This window comes from Dermacentor andersoni, chromosome 4 (assembly GCF_023375885.2).
Source record: "Dermacentor andersoni chromosome 4, qqDerAnde1_hic_scaffold, whole genome shotgun sequence".
Classification (NCBI taxonomy): Eukaryota; Metazoa; Arthropoda; class Arachnida; order Ixodida; family Ixodidae; genus Dermacentor; species Dermacentor andersoni.
The window spans coordinates 145,567,712-145,590,798 of NC_092817.1; the positions used below are offsets into that span (position 1 = coordinate 145,567,712).

At 45.8% G+C, this 23,087-nt stretch overlaps 1 protein-coding gene across 1 annotated transcript in view; it reads right to left on the bottom strand.

The window, feature by feature from the left end:
- LOC126537870 (MAM and LDL-receptor class A domain-containing protein 1-like) overlaps window positions 1-23,087 on the bottom strand; it is a 232,206-nt gene that overhangs the window by 129,567 nt on the left and 79,552 nt on the right. Inside the window, exons 16-21 of the mRNA XM_072287646.1 lie at window positions 10,250-10,363; window positions 9,425-9,641; window positions 8,196-8,360; window positions 5,475-5,699; window positions 2,131-2,265; window positions 558-696 (exon numbers count right to left, since the gene is read on the bottom strand). Coding sequence (XP_072143747.1) covers window positions 558-696; window positions 2,131-2,265; window positions 5,475-5,699; window positions 8,196-8,360; window positions 9,425-9,641; window positions 10,250-10,363 — 995 coding nt within the window. The remainder of the gene's footprint in view (window positions 1-557; window positions 697-2,130; window positions 2,266-5,474; window positions 5,700-8,195; window positions 8,361-9,424; window positions 9,642-10,249; window positions 10,364-23,087) is intronic.

A 23,087-nucleotide genomic window follows, 5' to 3' on the forward strand; every position in this document is an offset into this window, starting at 1 on the left:
GTGGACGCTGGAGTGTCAGAAGTTCTTCCTGCACTTTAGGCATATTTAACTGACCATCTCTTATTTATAAAAAGCGGCACCATGGCTGTTTGGCAGCAAGAAGAACCGTAAGGGTGTCTAAGAAGTCACTATGCATTTAGCGGGCTTTTCAAATTGGACATAAATTTGAGCACCAACGCAGATCTTATACACTATCTTTGTCAAAAAGCAGACACTACGATCAAAAATTGACACACAGCCTTATAAACTGTCATTCCTTAGCGAACTAAGAAATTCAAATTGAATTGCAGCAGCCTTAGGGAGCTCCTATGACAATAATTCATCAGCTATCACAACAGTAAAAAATAAATAATCAAATGTGAAGGAACAAAAACATACAATGGCAAAGCCGTTAATAATCAATTAGGCCAATTCAGAACTACTAACCTAAAACAACATGAGCAGAAAAAGTAGATGTGGACGACATATACATATTTTTTATGTATTGCGAGCACAATATGTGCGCCACCACCCGATATGAATAAAATTTATTTTTATCTTTTGCATTTTTTACTCACTTGGCACGTCGTTCGTGGTCAGTGAAATGCCAAAAGCTCAAGCAGGCTCCATTGGTGGCATCGACGTTCAAATCCGGGCTTCTCAGGGATCCAGTGCCATGCCACTTGTCTCTGTCATTGGACACGTAAATAAAATGTCCTGGCAAGCGGGGTGCCACAGATTTAAAAATTAGCCTTTCTTTGGTAATTAGGGTGATTTTTTTAAACAAATCACCGCATTTTCATTGCCACCGACCATAGCTCTAGGCATGTGTTTTACCACAAGTATGAGAATTTGACAATGCAAAAGTATACCTATTTCTTCGAAAAATACTTCGGAGGTGCCCTCAGTGGCCAACTGCTTTTGCGCAAATATACACGTCCGATTTTCGCACGTACGCCTATGCATACGCATTAGGTATGCAGGATTAGCTTAGTGCTAAATATACATACCCTTTCGTTCCAGTATTAAAATCAGTTCATGAACTGGATCATAGTGACACGTGTGCTTGTTTATCTTTATAGGGCGAGCAGGTTTCACTGCCTAACAAATGTTATCGCGCAGCGCAGGACTGCGCCTGCATGTATCGGAAGTTTCTGGAATGTTATCGATGGTTCCATCCGCTGTCTGTGACCGAACCTTGTGTAATCTGATTGCATGTATGCGCGACGCGAATGGTGTAGAACTTTGTGGAAGACACGCGGATCCCAGCGATTACTCTGGAACATTCGACCACTGATGTAAAAAAGCCGACGCGCTTGACCCGCTGATGAGATTTTGACGATCGCTGACTTTGTTCGCCGCTATCGTCGTGCTTTAAGTGCAGCCTGTTTTTTGTGGGCACGGGTTCACCCAATAAAAGCTAGTTTTGTCTTTCACAGTATTGCTACTGTGTTCTTTAACGTCACTACCACGTGACAATAGGCTCTTATGACCAGGTTTACATTCTACTGTAGAACTTAATTGCCTTGAACTTCCCACTTGATTGCATGAATAATAGTTGTGAGATGGACATAAAGTTCGTGAGGCCTTAAAATAGTGCCAAACAGAAAACGAATGTACAACTGTTAAAAAATATTTATAGCGCTGTGCAGATTAAATACAAAAATAAAGTTGTATTTTTTTAAAGCAGTGGGCCACCAGCAGATTGCTGATGTTCAAATGAAGATCGCCAAAATGTTTCTCTTCACTATTGCGTGTCAGTCCAGGAAGCCAAATTACATAGTGACTTTCCTAGTTGCAACCTTATACTTGCGTTTATAGACGCATGTTACACGTGTAATCCTTGCAGAATTAATGGTCAATTGCCTTCGCTCCATGATGTCAATGCAGTGGTATACTTCAGTGATGAGTTGCCGGTTCGTACACCCACCTGTGTATTATAAGAATGCTTGCAAGTAGTACAGTTTTCAAAACTGTTGGTCAGAGCGTCAAAAAAGCATTTTTTGCTTGACCTGTCTTGAACAGTGTGCGTTTTTTTTTCTACCTTAGCAGCTAGCCACAGCAGCTGGCACTAAGTGTGAGTCTATAGATTTATAGATGCGCCAACATGTTTAGAGGACGTGTAATAAATATATGACGAAAAAAAGTCACCTCTGTAAGCCCCCAGGGTGTGGTCAGAGCGCGGAAAGGCTGGAACTTTCTTGGCGGGATCATTGAGCGTCCACGTAAGCGTGCCTCCACTTGGATCCCAGCCACACATGCTTCCTTCTTCAAATGTACATCGAGCTGCAATTTCAACGAGACGTCGAATAACACGCAGAGACGAGAAAGCGTAACAAATGCCTTCGCAAGCACGTCAACCTCCAGAAAGAAAACATCCACGCGTGCTTCCATGTACCCTGCATACTTTCGCGCCGCTCCATTGCTTCGCAAAGAAACGCTGCGACTATAAATTTTGAGAAGCATCACCCTCTGCCACCATCGGCAACCATCTGCATCGCGCTTTGCTCTGGCCCCGCCTCACCCACGCAAGTAACCTTAGCATGCGGGTCGGAGCTGGCATGTTGTTCATACGAGTATGTTAGTATTGCAATGTAAAAGCCGTGTAAGTTGCTGAAAGACAACTTGATGTCGCCTACAAATTTCCATCTGTATTAAAACGAATCACTGTAGCACAATAAGCGCTTCGGACATACACACAAAAAGAAAAATACACCAGCAGGGAACGAATTATCCGGACTTACTTGCTGTGTCCAAAGCTTCTCGTGTTTTGTTCTCTGAAAAAAAAAAAAATTAAACCAATAACAACTGAAACATAGGAGTTTATCCGAAGTGGACAAAGTTTTCTCTCAGCACCATTAAGCACTAACTGGCCATATTGAGACATGTTCATCTGGCTAAATTTTGAGACTTGCTGTCCTTAGTGTCCTCCGAGCGTCTAAAAGTGGCACATTTTGGGCACATTTTACTATTAACCTTTTTACTTTTTTACGTTTTATGCCGATTTTTAGAACGGGAGAAAGAAAAAAAGTTGAGCTAATTAGAACTTAAAATGCAGTGTCCTTTCCTGAAAAAATGGATCTGCCATATCTGTCTTTTTCTGAGGGGGGGGAGCTCGCTCTCTGCGGCTACTGTAGCACCTTTCCCAATAAGTTATGTAGAATTATATACTCCCTTTTTAGAGAAACATTCTTTCAATGCAATTGCTTGTCGGAACGTGCAGATTCTCGTAGGACTTGTTTTGAATCAGTGCAAAACGGAGGACAAAAGGAGACCTTTGCGTAAGATCGTTCATAAATGGTCACAAATGAAAGTGACATTTGTAGACTTCCCATAAAATTTTTTTTTTGCGTCATGTCAGTGATGAAACTTTAGCTGTTTATTTTTTTAACTAAACAAAGTGGACTATTGCATTTCTTTCCTTCTTTATTGATTCTGCCGATTACACGCTGAATTCTGTAATTCCGTGCAAGTAAGAGCTGGCCTGTGGCAGGACGCTGATGCACTTGTCTGAGGTACAATGGAAACGTCACAATCGCAGTGAAACCTTGACGCGTGGGCACATTTTATTTTAGCTCGTTCATTTACATTTTTCTTGAAAAAGAAAGAACATGTAACATGAAAATTCACGCAGCAGATAGAAATTATCCTTGCGACAAAATTGTTCCATGAATTTTTATGCACTAAAAATTTGCACATTAGTTCGCTAGTATTGTTTTCTATCGGATACCCTCTGTCTAAAAAAAAAAATACATTTTTAGGTGAAGCATCTTTAAATTGACTAGTCCAACATCAGTGGTTACCGCTGCAATGGCTTAGCTGGGGATGAAGGGGGGGGGGGGGGGGGGGGGCAGGGCTCACGGGGAATGCTCTCCCCATTCTCTCTCGAAATAATTATTGCCTACGCCACTGCTGGGCAGTGAATAGAAGTGCCCTTTCATATTAGTAGTGAGGTACCAGCGCTTCTGCCTAATACAAAACCAGACGCGTGTTTATCGGAACGTGAGTTTAACGCGTGTTTAGCATCGCGCTTAACGTCACGTGCAATTTCGCCCACTTTTCTCACGTTTCTGCATTTTTTATCAGAACTTCGCGAAGTCGCACTCCCTTTGTAGTAACGAAAGCTGGATCGAATTAACGCCAAACATTCCAAGCGGTCGTTCCATCTGCCACAGGTAGTAGCTAAGCAAAAGTTGAAACTAAATTGAGCCTGAAGATTATCTTATTATTTATTTTTGATGCAGCACTTAAGGTTTAGCTAGAATATAAGGCACGGAAGGAGTAAGCAAACATTTCACATTTGGTACGCGTGTGGTGGTTGTAGCCGCCGCTGAGAAACTGGGATGAAGAGATCATAAGAATTATGACATGCAGGCCACTACAACAGGTCCGTTCTCTCCGTTGATATCACAGAAATTAAAACATTGTGAGTAAGTGTTTCACTGGTCTATTCAAGTTGCCCTATAAATAAACTAAGCGCTAACAAGGTCAACAATCTGTTCACTAGAACATTGTTTTTTTTTAAATTGGATTGAAAGGAGGTGACAAATAGGAACCAGCAGCAATACGGCGGTTAGAACATTGTAGAAGTAGTAATCATGGTATCTGACTTAGCCCTTTAGCAACGGCGGATCTAACAGCGCTAATAACTAACTTTCTTGGGTATGAAAGGAAACACAAGCTACAGTAACTTAATCTGAAATTTGTTTCGAGGGCGTTTTAGAGTGACCTTAAAACAATCCAAAACAGTAGTTTCGAACAAATTCACAGGGCACCAACTACCACAGCGCCAGAAGGGAGACTGCCGCTTTAACGTCCCAGGCAAATCTAGGGTCTGCTATCTGGCGTCTGTTTTGTGGGGCGCCGTCTCCAAATGATTTGCATTTGCTGCGTACATGTGCATATGTCATGTATGAAGCAGCAAGGCATCAGAAAGCATGATGTCTTGAACATTACTTTCATTACTTGCGTTTCCTAGGTAGATCCGCCTTCAAAAATAAACTACGCGCTCGGCGCAGCCTATCTTTACAGTTTTCGCGACTTCATATTATGCCACGGGATGTTGCGGGGTGTGTTTTGAGCCTTCATACAAGCTTTAGTCACACACGCTGTGATGTTGAACATAGCGCACACACAATCATTATATGGCCTCCTAAACATCTCACTTTACCAACCTGAGCTTTGGAGCAGTTCCCAGTAATGTCTTATGCGGGGAAGCCCGACATCAGTGTGGTGATTGTCTCAGACGGGTTTATACGCAGTAGGACAAAGACTATTGATCACTACGCTAAAACTATGGCATTGCGTGACGAGAAAGAAAAGTAGCACTCTGAAAGAAAACGCACTTCGATCGTGCACAGGAGATATAGCGTAGAACGCGGTTAAGCTATGCACTATTTAAATTGCACAGAGCTGTAACGTCTACGAAAGGCTAAAGTGGAAACAGATAGTCGTGAGAGAACTGTTAACGCAGACAAAGATATCCAATACAATACCTGGCAAAAACCTCGTGACTTCGATTTTTCGTATGGCGATCGTTCCATTGGTACCACCTCCACGGGTCACATGCACGACGACCTGGCAGCTTGTGCCCTGCATAAGCTTCACGTCCAAATTCGTCCACTCCTCCACTTCTGCTAACTGGAGAGAGTGCTGCACTTCACTCTTGGCTGATGTGTCATTCTCGTAGCACAAAATGGTGAGATTCGCCGTCGCAATATCTGCGTGCGTTAAAAAGACATGTTTCATTCAGAAACTTCGTTCTTGGTTACAAACAAGAGTCAGCGCAAACACATGGGACGGATAAATTGCAGAAGGCGACAATCCAACTATCCCAATTTGCACTCCTAAGTTCTGTCTTGTCGCGTCATTACTCTCCTTGTTATACCTAAGAACCCCAGTTTAGTCTAAAGAATATAAAGTTGCTTTTTACGTGACCTATATGAGCTGCAAGTCAGCGCTCTTTTACTATCTGCCTGTCCCTTACTTTCTTAGCATGTGTTCGCTCTGGAGAAGCTCGAAACAAAGAGTTACTAACGTGTCCAAGTTTCAACACTTAACCTGCCACGTAGGCTAACTGGCCTTTCTGTTCCAATACAAAGCGCCAGGCCCGCGGCTTCAACAACGGCCACCATGACCGGATTCACGTTTGGGAGAAATGCTAGAAGTGCTCACGTACTTGCATCCAGTGATCCGTTAAGCGTATTTTGAGCTTCCTCGAGGGGCCTCTAATTTTATGTACTGTCACATTCCTATGGTGGATATCACAGCACGTCCCCTGCTTTTAAGCGGCAATTATCCCGCAAAAATAAATCTATATACGATGCGTCGAAGCGCATCTTTACCAAGCCTTTTTCATTCATTCGGTAACGGTAAGTTGCGAAGGTAAAGAAAAAATATAAAAATTCAGTTGAACCCATCTCACGATGACTGTCGACGGTAATACGTTGGGCATTGAATAAATAGAGCGACACAACATATTGTCACGATTCAAACGAGTTCTTTATGAGGCGTCTACTGCTGTTCTTTCGCGCTTCCATCAGTGATACGCGCACGGCTTCGCGACGGTGGCACTAGATGGCACCAAGTGTTCTCTTATAAGAAAAAGAACACTCGGTGTCATCTAGCACCTCCGCCGCGAAGTCATGCGCGTATCAGCGAGATGGATAACGCACCGGTACGTGCAAACCACAGAGGAAGGAAACTGAGGAGAGGCCCTGACTTCACTCTTTGTGAAGCGAAAGTGAAGCCGGAAGTTGGCGTTGCTCATGGCGTTGCTCCGCCCGTCGGGCCAGCTCTCTTCTCTTGCTTACATTTCTCGCGAAACCACGCCGCGCTGCGCGCAACCGTGCTGATCGGACCCGTGCGCTCCGCAGCAATATTAAACAATCGTTAGCACGTTAGCATGATTCCGCCAAACAGGGCGAAATTTCCCGCGGATATTCCTTCGTCCGTTGCCATTGCCGTGGCGCGGTACATTGCGTACAGCGTTGCATGCGCGTTCATTTCATGAACTTTAGTTCCTCCTGTCCCACCTGGTTGGTCACAGCAACATCCGGTAGAGCACGGTCCAGATAACGCAGCGCAACAAAACACGGAGACCAACGCAAACCTGCCCGCACGGCGCCTTTGCCACGGTACGAAACCTACGGAGCAACGCGTGTGAGCGCACAGAACAATAACAAACCCGCCATTGTGGCCCGAAAGGCGGGGCCGCTACTGCAAAAAAACAAAAAAAAACAGCAAAACAAACGAGAACCTACTGCGTCATTTCCTCCACGCTTTTCTCCTAGCGCGCGGAGGGGGTAGGGCCCCTCCTCAGTTTGCTTCCTCCATGGTGCAAACGCTTAGAAACCTGTCATGCGGCTACCGGGCTCTGTTCTCGCGTTTCTTCCTGGACACACAGCGCCATCCACTAGGAGTGCCGAGAAGCCCACGCGTTACCTCCTAGAGGAGAAACGTGGAGCGCCGATGCCTGGGAACGCTCAGAGTTCTGCCCCCGCTTGGGGCACAACCAGTGGCACATTCTCGGTCACATAACTGGTCGAGAGCTTCGTTGAAGAGTGGCACATACCCAGTGTATTCATTTAGTGCACTTAGTTACCGGTACGACGATTCCTCAATAGCAACTAATGAATTTGCATTGTTTTTTTTTCCTTCGCCTTCGATAATTCTTGGTATTGTTTACCATGCACTCGCTGCAGGAACACCACAACCATGTTGAAGACAAGGTTTGCTTTTGCGTGTTTTCTACAGGACAGCTTTACAACCGAAAACTTGACTCGAACAAGGGTGCGAGACATGCCTTTCAATATAACCACCAATAGTATTTTCTTACGTGTGATGCAATGTTAACTGCGTCGTATTCAGCCACCATTTTCTCGTAAAGGACAATAAGCGGCAGAGAGGGTAAAAAGCACAGAATCACTTGTTGCTGTTAGGTATTTCTATAATTTACGGGATGTTAGTACAAGCCCATAGGTGGACGGAAATACCCTGAAAAATCCACGGTAAGTAGGTAATTGCTTCTTTTACTAATTTGTAACTATTGTATGCGCTGAAATCGCGGTGCGTGGATATATCGAGTACCTGGAAAATCTGTAAACGTTCACGCACACGCTTAAAAGAAAATAAGGCACTGTATGCAGTGCAGCTTTGCAGACAACAATACTTACCGCCTGAAGAGAAATCAAGAAGCAAAAAAAAAATTCAGTTACCTGATCCGTGTCTGAAGTAGTCGATTGATATAGCGGTCTCATTGTCATCGGTGTTAAAAATTGGGCTCAGCAAAATCGCGGTCTTCGAGGAGTTCGCCTTGCCAGCGGTGCCTTTCTCCGAGGTTGCGGTTGTCAAGTCCAGGTAGGCGAAGGAATCAGAGCCATCTGGGTAACGAAAACACCAACGCTTCGTTTTTTACTGGTTTGTGATTGGTACCCTTGTGTTCTCAATTAAGTAGTTTAGGAGTTTTGTGACGGAAGAAGCGCAAATACGTTGTCTGGGGCCACAAGAAAAGTACAAACTGCGGCAGTAGATCAGATCTTCGCTTATTGCATGTCGTTGTTTAAGATAAACACCTCAAGGTAGTTACCGTCTATCCTGTACGTAAACTCCTGACATGCTGCACCTATAGCGCCTGTTGAACTCGCTGACATGTGCGCTCTAAGCGGAACGGTTCGTTACAAATAAAGTTAACAAGATAAGCAAATACAATCTGCCGAAATTTCAGCACTGTAGCGGTGTATTCAGCAGTGCAAAGGAGACGAAGTCTTTATCTGACTGGTGACTGTGGTTACCTGAGGACCTTTACAAGAGCACACAGTGGGCCCTGCGTATACGAATAGAACTTCAACAGCGTTATATGACCCTTACACTCGTCTCTCTGATCTTACATTATAAGATAAGAAAAACAATAAATAGGACTAACGTGGTTAATCGGCCGTGGTGGTACACATTTGAAAAGGCGGCAGCGCAAGAAGACACGGACGGGGACGAGACGACAAGATATCAGCCGCTCGTCCTTCTCCTCTCGTCTCCGTTCGTGTCTTCTTGGGCAGCCGCCTTTTCAGATAAATCGGCCGCCGAGGAGCGCGCGACTGAAATTATCAACAAATTGCGCTGTTAATAAGATATTTCGAGAAGGCGTGACAAAGCCCACGCAAAATTTGCATCACATCAACCTACTTGATCCAGATAGAAACCGCCGTGACTTTCCACTTGTTGTAGCCGCTTCTACTGTATTTTCTCTAATATTCAAAGTTCCCAAATGAATGTAATATTTACATATTAGGTTGGTGCATATTTCTTTCGTATTTTATTTAGAGCACGTATTATTATGATCACGTTAAATGGTTGCGCGGTCACGGTTGCGGCCGCCCGTGAACAGACGTGTAGTGTTCATTGCCTCAACAAAGGAAATGACCCTTATTTCTAACAAAGGTTACAGTACCTCCTGTTAAAGGTTTTCCCACGTGACTGTTGGGTCTTTCCAGCCGACCAGACCCGACAAGCCAGCGAAATTCCCCTGTATAGTGGCTGACGTATCCGCAGAGGTCATCTGCGAAGTCGCACTCGGCAGGGTGGGCGCAGGGCTGCGGTCTCAGTACCACGTCATCGATGCTGACTGATTTCGCTTTCCCTTCTGAGAACATGGCTCGTACCCCAACCTGGGATCAGGGTCGACACGAAGATGAAATAAAGCAGATGATTGAATACGTGTATAACAAACGTACGAGTACCATCGCTCTTTGGGCAACTCAAAGCGTCGTCCCTCAACCAAACCCAATCACTCTGGCGGCTTCGTTTCAGCGTTACTGTTGTTATACATTACATCAAGGAAACTACGCGACTCAACAATTTTCGTTTATATAACGGGGCGTGAGATAAGCACAGTAACAGACATCTGCAATATTCAGCCACTGCAACGTTTTATAGTTTCATATTATTTTTTACCCGCAGATGATCAAGGCTGATGCATGTAGAAAACTGCACCAAGTTTTCTGTAAACGAGCTGCTCATTAGACAGTACTTTCATGTTATCATAACAACCACACAAGGGGGTAGTAGCATTAGCACTAAAAAATTAAATGAGCATTTTTGGATTCGAGGTACGATAAGAGTTTGGATACCATACGGCGAAAGCGCACAAAATGATGCAGGAATTTTCGCTCTGTCAAGACAGACATAAAATTATTAAAGTACTAATAATACCTCAAAACGAAAGATCAAGTCCACACTACTTCGCTACGTTTGTGTTGGTGTTGTGAGTTCTCACCTTGAATGCATTCGCCTGTACGATCTCCATGCGCCCCAGCATCCAATCATTTCCGAATTGTTTCAGCTTCTTCTTCCACAGCACATCACTTTTGTTGTTCGTAATCACTTCAACCTGTGTGCAGTAGAAATATGCTCATGATTATTTTGGGAAAATAAGAACACTTATCGTTCTTCTTAAGGCTATCTGCGTCTGTTGGTAGCACGACTCGGTGTGCAGAAATCTTTGCTGCCGTCCCTGTCGCATCATAAAACATTATTAAGAGGGTCATTTTTCGCACGTGCTTTACGAATGCCCTAGACAAGTCAGGCCACCATGCCGTGCGCATCAGCCTTAAAGAACAGGCATCTCACCTTAAGGCCTCCGACTACCTAGAGGCAGCCAGTAGATAAAATAATGGGTCAGACCGCGCAGGAAGTGATGTTGCTGAAAGGAAGGCGGACAAGTGTGACAAAGTCGCATTCATCTCGTTCAAGCATCAAGCGGCCCATTGGCTAGAAAAAAAAATTGAGTAGCGCGGCAGCCTTTATGTGGCTCTGTTCCGCCCCGCACAAGCTGTTCTTCGTTTTATAATCGAATGGCCTTGATGTCAAACAAAAGTACCCATGAAAGACTGAGCACCGAAAAGGCTCGAAATGGGATCAAGCATCGAGCCATGCAAGATTATGCATGGAAGCAGATGTTGTATATATTATGTATTTAGCGTCCGCTGTCTGCTTTATAAGTCACACGAACGGGCGCCTCAACAACCGGCCTTAGGAACATGTATTCGATGTCCGCAAGATAAAAATGATATTTTTTTGTCTTTGTGCTGCCATGCATGTTTTTGTACATATGAGTTCGAGCACACTATGGTAATTTAGAACCACAGGGATGATCGCACTCGCATTATCACTGAGGCGACACGAATGAAATGGGAAGAGTTTGCTTGTGCAGGAAGCCACCCGTAACTCTATATCGAGTGAGAACTGTTGGAAGTAATAAGTATTATTTGCAAATATATAAATGCCTATAGAACTGGGCTCCTACAAATGATTCGCAGGTTTACCCACATGCGAAGCCTCGAAAGCGATAGCAAGGTATGACCAGAAGGTCATTGGTATCAGCCTGCGCTGAAGGCGTACCGGAAAGCTGGCGTTGTGAGGAGCACCACCAACGTGATTGCAGGCGTCGTGCCACGATGGTGCAGGACACGAGACCGAATGAAAAGTTTTTGGGGTTGGTCAGCACACAACAAAAGGAAGAGATAAATTAAAATTTACTCTCATTTCCGCTCAGACTAGTGTATACCCCAAGGTATCGTTTGCACTCAGCTGTCGAGCAGGAATGGTTATGTGTGTGCGTGGAGCCCGCAAGCCAGCACAGTTAGTCATATCGCTGCTCTGACTCGGGCAGAGGGGAGTGAGCGCAGCGTGATGGTGCGTTCGCCTCTCTTTGTCGCTTTTGCAGTCAAAGGCATTCCGCATCTGGGCCGGTATTCTGAAACGTTCGCCTTCCTTGAAACTATCGCCTTGGCCATTCCTCCGCCAACGGCACGCGCTAATTGGCGGTTTTAGCAAACCCGGAAAACAAACAGCGCCATCTAATAGTTCCGGCCTGCGTCATTTTAACGTGATGGTGTCGATGGGTGCCCTTGACATATATTGAATGAACGAACACGACTTTTGGAGCCTTTTGGCGTTCGGTTGGTGGTGAAGTGTTGTAGAGACAAGATAGGTGGTAGTCTATAGTAGCCTTTTTGGCTGTGTCTTACACGCGCTCTTTCGCGGCGATATTTATTTATTTATTCAGAATACCCCTAAAGGCCCTCTAGCAGGAGGGTATTACATAGGGGGGGGGGGGGGGGGGGTGCAGTAACGCATACAGATGTAATAAGTGAGTAATGAGTTGAAAACAAAAATTGGGAACTGATAAACAATAATCACAAAAGATAATAATACCAGACCATTAAGATTATTGTGGTGGTAATAATAATCAGAAATGTACAAAAAGAGAATATGAATCACAAACACACGAAAAATACAGGGTAATCTGGGTCATAGAAAGCACTCAGACCATTAATGTATAACAAATCAGTAAACAATACAACACGTAAACTTAAAAGAAGAAGGCAAAACACCGCAAAAAAAATGGGGACAATAACGATAAAAACATGCACGTTACATAGAGGACAAGAACATCTTTTAACATCATTCGTAGTGGAAACAAATGGGGGGGGGACATGACACAAGAAAGGTTTACGCGCTTTCATTAGGGATTAGAAGCTTCTGGAATTCATTGATGTCGGTGACGGTTGCGATGTGTGATGGCAAGCTACTCCACTCGGTTATGGTGCGCGGTATGAATGATCTGGCATAAGTTAGTGTGCGACACGTGAAGCGTTCGATTTTAAAACGGTGATCACGGCGGGGAAAGATGGCAGGGGGCGGCCTAAAGAAGTCCTCGCGAAGTGATGCATGATGGTAGAGCTTATGAAGAAGTGATAAGCGAGTGATTTTACGGCGACATGATAACACAAGCAGTTCAGCACGATTCTTCAATGAAGTGACGCTGGTGTGACGTGAGTAACCCGAAAAAATAAAACGCACAGCACGGTTCTGCAGGGCTTCGATGTTTTTAATAGTGTAGTCTTGATCGGGATCCCAAATGGCTGAGGCATATTCTATTTTAGGACGGAATAAAGTGATATAAGCCTGTTTACGTAAGTGCGATGGGGTGTGTTTCAAGTTACGTTTAAGAAACCCAAGTGAGCGGTTTGCGGAAGCAAGGGTAAAATAAAACATTTCGCACTTTCTTATTCAACTTATTTTGCCTAAAGCGGCCGTAACCTGCCGTAGTCAGTGCGCAGAAACCGTACTGCGGCCACCCCGCTCGAGAACAACACACCGGAGCCGCTCTGCACTCGCACGGTGCGCTCTCTCATGCGATGTGAAACGTTCGACAGCGCGTGTTGGTAGTGCACGCTGACGTCACGGGTAAGTAGACGCTTGATTTATTAAACGTGACAATTGCGGAAGGCGAACGTTTAAGAATAGGGCCCCTGTTAAATCTTTCTAGCCCCTTGAGCGCCGGCTGTGCACGCGTGTGGATACCGTGGCATTTTGACAATTCAAACAGCGATGGCCGCGATGCCAATATGAATCGAGCGCCTTTATAATTGTCGTCACAATACAATTTGTCACTTTCGACCAAAGGGCGAATAAGGAACTTTATTCGTAACTCTGGTACATCAGTCAGGTTACAATAATCGGATTCACCGACAGGTTGCAGACAGGCTGAGACAAACTAATTCACATGGTGTATCACATATATAAGATTGTAACAGGTTCTGTAGCCCTCCCTCTGGGAACAAATAAAGTACAGATCATGTTCGCCACAACCCTTCAATCGGGGTACATTAAATCGCACTCTACCATGTGCGAGTTCAATGAACGGGCACGAGCACTTCTTGAGGAATTCTTCCCCTACGAAGAATTGTACCTCCAAAGGGTTTATGACGATGTTATACATTCTTGATAGCAACATCGACTGGTTCTTTCGGGGCTTTCGCTGGTTGACCAGCCAGCCCACTGCTTTCCCACGGTCCTTGTTTAGTAAAACCTTAATGAGGAATATGCCTTGTCCATCAGTGCCCAAAATGTTTTGGCTAACCGACAGGATAGCAGTGCATGTGTGTTGTCTTCGTGTGCTCGGCGGTTGACACATTCGCTTTTAGTGTATGTTTGTTTAGAAAAAGTTTATTTCGACAAGAGACGATACGAACACTGAGTCATAATCACGGCACAATTCCACCGGGACGATAACATGTAAGAAACGAAACACAGCACGTTTTCAACGTAAGTAATGTCCGAGTCCTCACGCACCAACATATAAACACGTATACCCCCGGAAAGGCACAGTTACACATACACTAAATGCCACATGTACAAAATCATTTTCATTATATACAGTGTACACAATGGTTATGTACAATGATAATGTGATAGAACACTTTACACAATTTTGAAGTGATGTGCACGAGAAGTGTATATACAAAAATGATCATTTATACGAGAGGAGACACACACAGAAATCACGGGCACCTGCATTTTATGTACATCAAACGAATACTTCTCATGGTCTGGCGACAAGAACCAGGCTGGACGAAAATTCAGCCATACGCGTCCATCAGCCGCCAATGGCACTTACGGGTGAAAAACACGGTTCAGCGTTGCACAAAAGCTAGCGTTGACGCTGGTTATAGGACACGCGGGGTCGACAAGTTTGCCTGGTTGTGATGAAAACTTTATAATGAAACATCAACATATCAAGAAATAACTTGGCAGATGTAACCTACCAGCCGTAATATTTTACTCACAACAACGAGCTCTTATTCTTTAGTTAGCTTAGAATTCACAATCGCAGAGAAAAAGCAGGTAAACCACGTAGAAACACACAGTTAAAGAGTGGACGCTCCTGTAGGGCACTGCGGCCGACCTACTCCATGACGCCAGCGCCCCGAGCGGCTAGTCAGACCACTAAGTTTGGCTTCCGCGATTTAGGAAGCGCGGTTTCGTTGTATTTTGGTTTCGGTTTCGATGACAATGCTTTAGAACGTGGTTTACCTTTGACTGTTAAAAATTCGGAACTACGCGATCAATAGTGGAGCGCAAGAGCATTATTATTTAATGTTTAAGCATGCGATACATATTGTTACTAAGATTTGCGAAGAAATGGTTTTATTTACCGGAAGTGGACGATTATCGTAGCGTGATTGTAGCGCAGCACGGCCTCTCAAACTTCTCGTTCTCTTCGTCTTCTCTTCTCTCTTCTTGTCCGCGCCTTTCGTATCCGTTACTTTTCCCCGCAAGCAGACGAAGCCCGTGGGCGAGTCAGGATGGGCAAGCAGGGTAGAAAGGCTTCAGGCGAGCAATATGAGTCAGCTGAGTTCTACTTGATCGCCGACCATTGTACAGGAGGCGAGCTATGACGTAAGTGAGTTCGCCCAGGCGGTCCACAACTACAAATGGGCCTCAATATTGTGACAAGAACTTTTGGAACAATCCACGCTTGCGTTGCGGGGTCCAAAGAAGGACCAAGTCACCTTTTTCCAACGATACTTGTACATGACGGTCGTCGTATCGTTCTTCCGAACGACTTTACGAGGCCAGAGTACAAAAACGAGCTATTCGACGGGCTTCGTCGGTGAGACACAAAGTCTTCGATACAGAATCGTCACTGTGCAGTGCGAAGGGTAAGAAAGTGTCCAGAGGGTTTGCGATAACCTTGCATGCAGGAAATCAAAGGGGCTATAGTTCGTGGTTTCGTGTTTGACCGTGTTGTATGCGTAAGTGATGAATGGAAGCATGTCGTCCGAGTTCTTGTGATTGGAGGAGACGTACATGACAGGCATGTTGGTCAGCGTTTTGTTCGTCCTTTCAACGAGGCTATTGCTGTGTGGATGATACGGCGTGGAATGACGGAACTGTGAAGTGTACAAACGATGTAACTTTTCAATGGCATCAGCAGTGAACTGGCGACCACGGTCGCTGATGATGACACGTGGTGGACCACGACGAAGGACCACGGAACGCAGCAGGAAGACCGCCACGCAAGCAGCGGTGGAAGACGGTATGGCTGCAGTTTCTGCATACCGTGTAAGATGGTCTGCGCAGACAATTATCCAACGGCTCTTGTTAGATAACGGGTATGGACCCAAAAGGTGAATGCCTACTGGCTCGAATGGCGTACTGGGCGGTGTCAATGGCCGAAGGGGACCCGGGGCTGCGGTGGTCGGTCGCTTGTGACGTTGGCACGTTTCACAACTTCCGACATAGCGCTTGGTTGTTTCGTATATCTTGGGCCAGTAAAAGCGCTCCTGCGTGCGGTGCAGCGTTCGTACTAAGCCGAAATGGCCGGATGTCACATCGTCATGCATGGCGCGTAGAACGTCGGAGCGGAGACTCTCGGGGACAAGCAGAAAACGCGCTTCAATTAATTTTGTAGGGCAATTTATCACGGACAGTAAAGCGACCGCTGCCTTTAGAAGTACGGGCGGCGACAAACAAACGGATCGAGGGTAACATCCTTCCGTTGTTCTCGCTGAAAGTCTGCCGTGTCAGGGAATGTAGAAGTAACAGCAGCGAGACAGCCGTCAACATTCTCAGCATCGCAGTCGGTAGTCGCACGAGGAATCCGAGAGAGGCAGTCTGCGTCAGCGTGACAACGGCCACTCTTGTACGATACCACAAAGTCGTATTCCTGAAGGCGCAGAGCCCAACGTGCGAGGCGACCAGAGGGATCACGCAAACCGACCAGCCAGCATAAAGAATGATGGTCGGTGATAATCTTGAATGGTCTACCGTATTGATAACACCAAAACCTTTGTATGGCGAAAACGGCTGCCAGGCATTCCTGTTCCGTAACCGTATAATTGAGTTCAGATTTGCTCAGGCAAGGGCTGGCATATGCGACAACATGTTCTGCGCCACTTTGACGTTGTACAAGCACCGCTCCTATCCCGATTCCAATAGCATCAGTGTGAACTTCTGTCGGGCAAGACGGATCGAAGTGACGCAAGAGGGTTGCTGAAGTTAGTATAAACTTCAATTGAGAGAATGATACTTCACACTGTGGTGCCCAATAGAAGGATAGGATGCATTTTGTCGCAAAATACTTGTCAACAGGTAAACGATTTCGGGAAAACGGAGAACAAGACGACGAAAATACGAACATAGGCCAATGAATGAGCGGAGTTCTCGTGCTGACTACGGTGGCTTGAAGGAGCTCACCGCTTCATTCTTGCGAGGATCGGGCCTGATGCCATCCTTGTCGACTAAGTGTCCCAGGACAAGTGTTTGACTTTCGCCGAACCGACACTTTTTTGAGTTTAGAACCAGACCAGCTTTCTCAATGCAGTCGAGAACGTGGCTGAGGCGTTAGTTATGTTCTTCAAACGTGCGGCCAATGATTACAACATCATCGAGGTAACACATGCATATCTCCCACTTTAGACCACGTAGTACTGTGTCCATGAATCTTTCAAAGGTGGCAGGAGCATCGCAAAGGCCAAAAGGCAGAACAATAAATTCGAATAGGCCATCTGGAGTCACGAAAGCGGTCTTTTCCTTGTCGGCAGGGTCCATAGGTATTTGCCAATACCCGATCGCAAATCAAGTGTTGAGAAGTAAGGAGCAGCGTGTAAGCAATCAATGACGTCATCGATTCGCGGTAGTGGATAGACATCCTTCTTCGTCCCTGCATTTAGATGTCTGTAATCCACGCAGAATCTACAGGAGCCATCTTTTTTTTTGGACCAGAATTACTGCGGCTGCCCATGGACTAGACGATTCTTGAACGACACCTTTGTTCATCATCTCCTTGACTTGCTCTGCAATAACTTTGCTCTCGGACGATGACACTCGGTAGGGCTTCTGGCGGATGGGGTGTGCTGAGCCGGTATCTATTCTGTGACGAGCGCGGGACGACGGTAAATGAAGAGGTGCACCTCCATGCGTAAAGTTGAATGCAGCCTCATGCCTGCAAGGACCTGTACCAGTGCTTGCCGTTCTGATGTACCGAGAGCCTTGCTGATCATGCCAAGCATTAGCTCTTCAGAAGGGCGATTATCTCAAGGAGAGCAAGCTGTAGAGACGTCTGTAGTTACTGCCGTTATTGAGCTACATGCGGCTTTATCGAAAAGAGCGATTTTCATATCGCGAGGAAGGACAACTGGCGTGGCGGAACAGTTCAGCGCCCACAATGTGACGACTCCTTTCGTCATGCACAAGACAGAGCAGAGCACAAATATATCTTTTTTAGCACAGATTATGCGGAGAGGACTAACTACAAGATCAACACAATCAGCATCAACAGTAGTTGCAGAAACACGAATGGGTGTCAGGCACCACGATGGTGCATTCACTTCATCAAGAACACTGAGTGTATCTGTGTCCCTGTCTTCACCACCCGAGCTTTGTTTGGAATGTGCTGATATAAATAACTTGTTAAATGATATTTCGCCACAACCACAGTCCACGGAAGCGCCGCACTGTTCATGAAAATTGATACCAAGAATAACATCATGCGAACAACGAGAAAGAACAAGGAATTCCGACACAAACAGTTCAAACGTCCCACCCAACAAAACACTCACAGCACAAACACCAAGGGGATGACGCCACTCGCCGCCTACTCCACGAAAAGTAATACCGTCGTTCCAAGAAAACCTAACTTTGTGGCCTAGACGGTTTTTAAAAGCGAGGCTCATTACAGACAGTCGCCCCAGTATCAACTAACGCCAAGGTCGGCGTTCCGTCAATCGAGACATTCACTTTGTTTTTGAACATCATAACAGCAGAGGTATTTCTTGAAAAGACCGTGCGGCGACCACACCTCCATTGGCCGCGGATGCTAGTTTCCCGGCGGCGGTGAGGAAGAACGGCGCCGAGGGGACGCAGAGCGACGGGGACGGTTATTCGGTGGCGTCAAACTCCGCTCAGACGCTGGCAAATCGCTGCGTCTGGTCTCTTGTGAGAATTGGTCCATTGGAAGCAAAGCGGTCGTCCGCAAGACATATGAAGTACGGGTTCTGGGTGGAGAGAACATCGGTGGTGTCCTACGTGATCGACGGCCTTGGCGACAATACCGAGCTATATAGCCTGTGGAACCGCAGTTGTAGCACACGGGAGGATCGCGGTTCACAGCGTCTTCCTCGAAACGAATGGTAGGCGGCTGCGGGCGGCGAGAAAGTTCGTTGTCATGTGGATAACGTGTCTCTGCTGCTTTCTAAAACCCGTTATATCGTTTATAAGTGACGTCGTGGTAGTAGGGTCGGTGCTGTTCTTGTCGCGTCCGGACTGAAGTCACAGGGCCTCGGGGGTAAAAACACGGCTGCTCTATTTGTGGTCGAGCGTCATAAGTAGGGCCTCTGTCGTAGAGACGTGGCTGCTGTCGGGGCGCGAGTTAATAATCATCCGTGCCCCTTGCCGCAGGATACGGGGAGAAAGATTTCACGTTTGGCTCGACATCTGGTAGTAGGCGGAAGCTATGAGTGCCTGAATGTGTCACTTGCGCGTTGTTAGGGTTGGCGTCTGGCACCACTTACAGAAAGGAATGTCAACCGACCATCTCTCACCCTGCCTCGTCGAAATGAAGCGTGACTTCCTAATTCGCCATGACCATGTCGAGTGACTGCCAGAAGCCCCGTGTGTGTGTGTGTGTGTGTGTGTGCGTGTGTGCGTGCGTGCGTGCGTGCGTGTGTGTGTGTGTGTGTGCGTGTGTGCGTGCGTGCGTGCGTGCGTGCGTGCGTGCGTGCGTGTGTGTGTGTGTGTGTGTGTGTGTGTGTGTGTGTGTGTGTGTGTGTGTGTGTGTGTGTGTGTGTGTGTGTGTGTGTGTGTGTGTGTGTGTGCGTGCGTGCGTGCGTGCGTGCGTGCGTGCGTGCGTGCGTGCGTGCGTGCGTGCGTGCGTGCGAGTGTAGAGAGATCCTTTCCTCGAATAGGACCTAGAGGCGAACTTCCACGAACCCGCAACACGCAGAAGAGACGGACAGGCGTCTACAATTCCAGGAGGCGGGACGAGCTCCTCCTAGCACCAGGCTCGGTGGAACCAAAAGCTCGATATGAGCAGAGGAGGAGGGGCCATCTTTCTGTGCCGGTCACGTGACGTCGACTGAAGCAAGATCCTTTCCACGATTGTAGAGAGCCTATTTAAGGGGCTCCTAAATGTGCTTTTACACACTTTTATTTATTTTTATTTATTTATTTATACATACTTTAGCCCCTTTTTGGGGCTATTGTAGGAGTGGGTTAGACAAAAACAAGTCATACAAAAAACAAGTAAACAATAACATATTAACAATTCACAAGAAATGAGGCAGATGACGCAAATGAAACTCAAGATAACAGCAACACTGAGAGTCAGTACAAAACGAGAATTATTTGGTACACTGTAACAAGAAAATACATAAAATCAGGTGTAGTTAACTTTTAACATGAAATCGTTTAGTGGCAGTGACCTAATTGTTCCGGGAATTAAGTTCCAGAATTCAATAGTACGTGGTAAAAAGCTGTATTTAAATTTATAAGTTCGAGCAAAATAAGGCTTAATATTAAGGCTATGGTGACTCCTACGTGACCGAAGAATGTCTGAAGGAATATATATGGGATGCGAGACACGATAAGAAAAATTGACGATGCCAAGCAGAGATTTCAATTACTCAATGTGACGGCGTATAGATAGAGGGGTTAGGTTCAAAGAAGATAAGGCATGAGAGGGTGAAAAATAGTGATCATAGCGACGATATATAAACCTAATAGATTTTCGTTGTATGCTTTCAATGGAGTGAATGTCGCACTGCTTATGAGGGTTCCAGACAGGAGAAGCATAATCTAGGATTCGGTGAATTAGTTTTATACATTAGTAGCTTAGTTTCCTTTGGAGAATTGTTGAAATTCCGCCTGAAATACCCGAGCTTCCGGATTGCTTTAATGCAAATGTAATTAATGTGTTTTGACCAGGACATGTTAGGGTAAATATGACGCCAAGATACTTGCATTCCGAGACCCTGTGCAAGGATAAGTCGTTGAAAGTGTAATTGATCAATGAAGGACAGGCACTATTAGGAAATGACGTTATCACAGTTTTAGTAAAATTTATTTTCATTTGCCAAGTGTTGCACCAGGTGCAGAAGCTGACAAATGAGGAATTTAGTTCAAGATGATCTTCTGGTGTATTAATCGCGCGATACAAAACACAGTCGTCCGCATAAAGGCGTATGCGTGAAGTGACGTTTCGAGGTAAGTCATTAATGTATAGTAGAAATAGTAAAGGACCAGGAACCGACGCTTGGGGTACACCAGATGACACGTCAACAGAAGAAGAGTTCGTTGAATTATAACATACGAATTGTGACCGATGAGAAAGGAAACTGGCAATCCAGCTAACCAAGTGAAAATTTTTCAAGATCATGTTAAGCTTTATTAAGAGATTAGAATGCAGTACAGTATCGAAAGCCTTGGGAAAATCTATAAATATAGTGTCGACCTGGGTGCCGATATCAAGAGCGTAGAGAATGTCGTGTGAGAATTCAACTAGTTGTGTTAAGGTGCTGAAACCTTTCCTAAAACCGTGCTGAAAGTTAGAAGTATGTTATTAGATTCCAGAAATTCCATTATATGTTTGTGAATTATGGGCTCCAGCATCCTACATGAATACGATGTTGATGAAATAGGTCTATAGTTAGATAAGAGCTGTTTATTACCAGATTTGAATATTGGATGTACTTTGGCCAGCTCCCATGAGGATGAAACAATGCCGGTATTGAGGGACTTTTGAAAGGTGATGGTTAGGTAGCGAGCAGACCACAATGAATAACGAATAACTTCATGCTCTTCTCCTTTTCTTTCATCTACCTTTCAATAAACCGGGATAGTTTCGCACTAGAAATCGTCTCCCCCTTGCTTGAGCGCCATGGTCTACCGGATGCCTTCAGCCCGCCTACAACGCCACGCTACCCAATAAGTAACGTCGGTCGAGCTTCGATAGGCAGGCGCCGCTACTACTCGGCAGCAGTAGGATACGCTACCCTGGAGTACGCAACAAACTGACTGGCAGCGATTGCGATATGGAACCCTGGAGACCCCAACTTGGACGACAACTACGAGATCGTAGCCTCTTCGTCCTGGTGACAACGTTCGGAAGGAAGGTGTCTGGATTCATGACTGCATATGATGAGTGCACGGCTTTTCTTCACTAAGATATCACTTGGCTTTACGTATCTTTTATTTTTTTTTGCAAGTACAGGGCAGTGATTTTTCTTTAACCGTTGACGGAAGTTTTGAGTACGTCAAGGTTGTTATAGCGTGAAGAGTTAGCAGCACTAAGGGCAGCCGTGAACTTGAAGGCACTAAAGAGGCCAGAATTGTTGAGCTTGGCCAAAGAGTTGGGCCTCCAAATTGCCGAATCGATTAGGAAGCCGGAGATCATAGAGGCGATCTAAGCGATCGGGGCAGACGACGATGAACTGAAGGAATGCCTAGAGAGCATCACAGAGAAAGAGGAGGAGCGTAAGCGCCTAGAGAAACAGGAAAAAGAAGAGCGTAAGCGCCTAGAGCAAAAAGCAGAGCGCAAGCGGGCAGCACGTGAGTCCAAAGAAGAGCGCGACCTCGAAATGAAGCGCCTAAAGATTGAGCTCTTGAAAGCTCAAAATTCTGAAAGACCTAGCCCAGAGGCACGTGAAAGCGAGCGCAGAATGACAGAATTGATGGCACCCTACGCAGTAGGAGGGGACATAGGTCTTTTTCTGGTACAGTTTGAGCGCACGTGCGAGAAGGCAAAATTCGCGAGAAACACGTGGCCGCAACGCTTGCTTACGTTACTGCCACGTGAGGTAGCTGACATCATTGCCCGCATGGGGAAAGGAGTAGCAGAGGACTTCGATGAAGTCAAAACAAATCTGCTTAAAAAGTATAGATTATCAGCGGAAGCATTCAGGCGAAAATTCAGGGAAGTCGAGAAAACCAAAAGTGAGTCCATACTCAGATTTTGCATACACCTTGGAGGTAAAACTGAAGGAATGGCTCAGAGAAGAGGGTGCACTCGGCGACGCCGAATTGATAGTGCAGTGCGTTGCTTTAGAACAGTTCTACCGCCGGCTGCCAGTAAACATCAAGCATTGGGTTCAGGATAGGCCAGGCGTAGACACTGTTACGAGAGTGGCGGATCTCGCTGAGGAGTACGTAACTCGCCATGCGGACGAAGGCAACGAAGCTCCTAAGAAGGAGATGAATAAATGCCCACCCGACAAGCCAAAGCGATGGACAAAGTCGAGTCGGTATAAAACAATGGAATGGTCAGATTT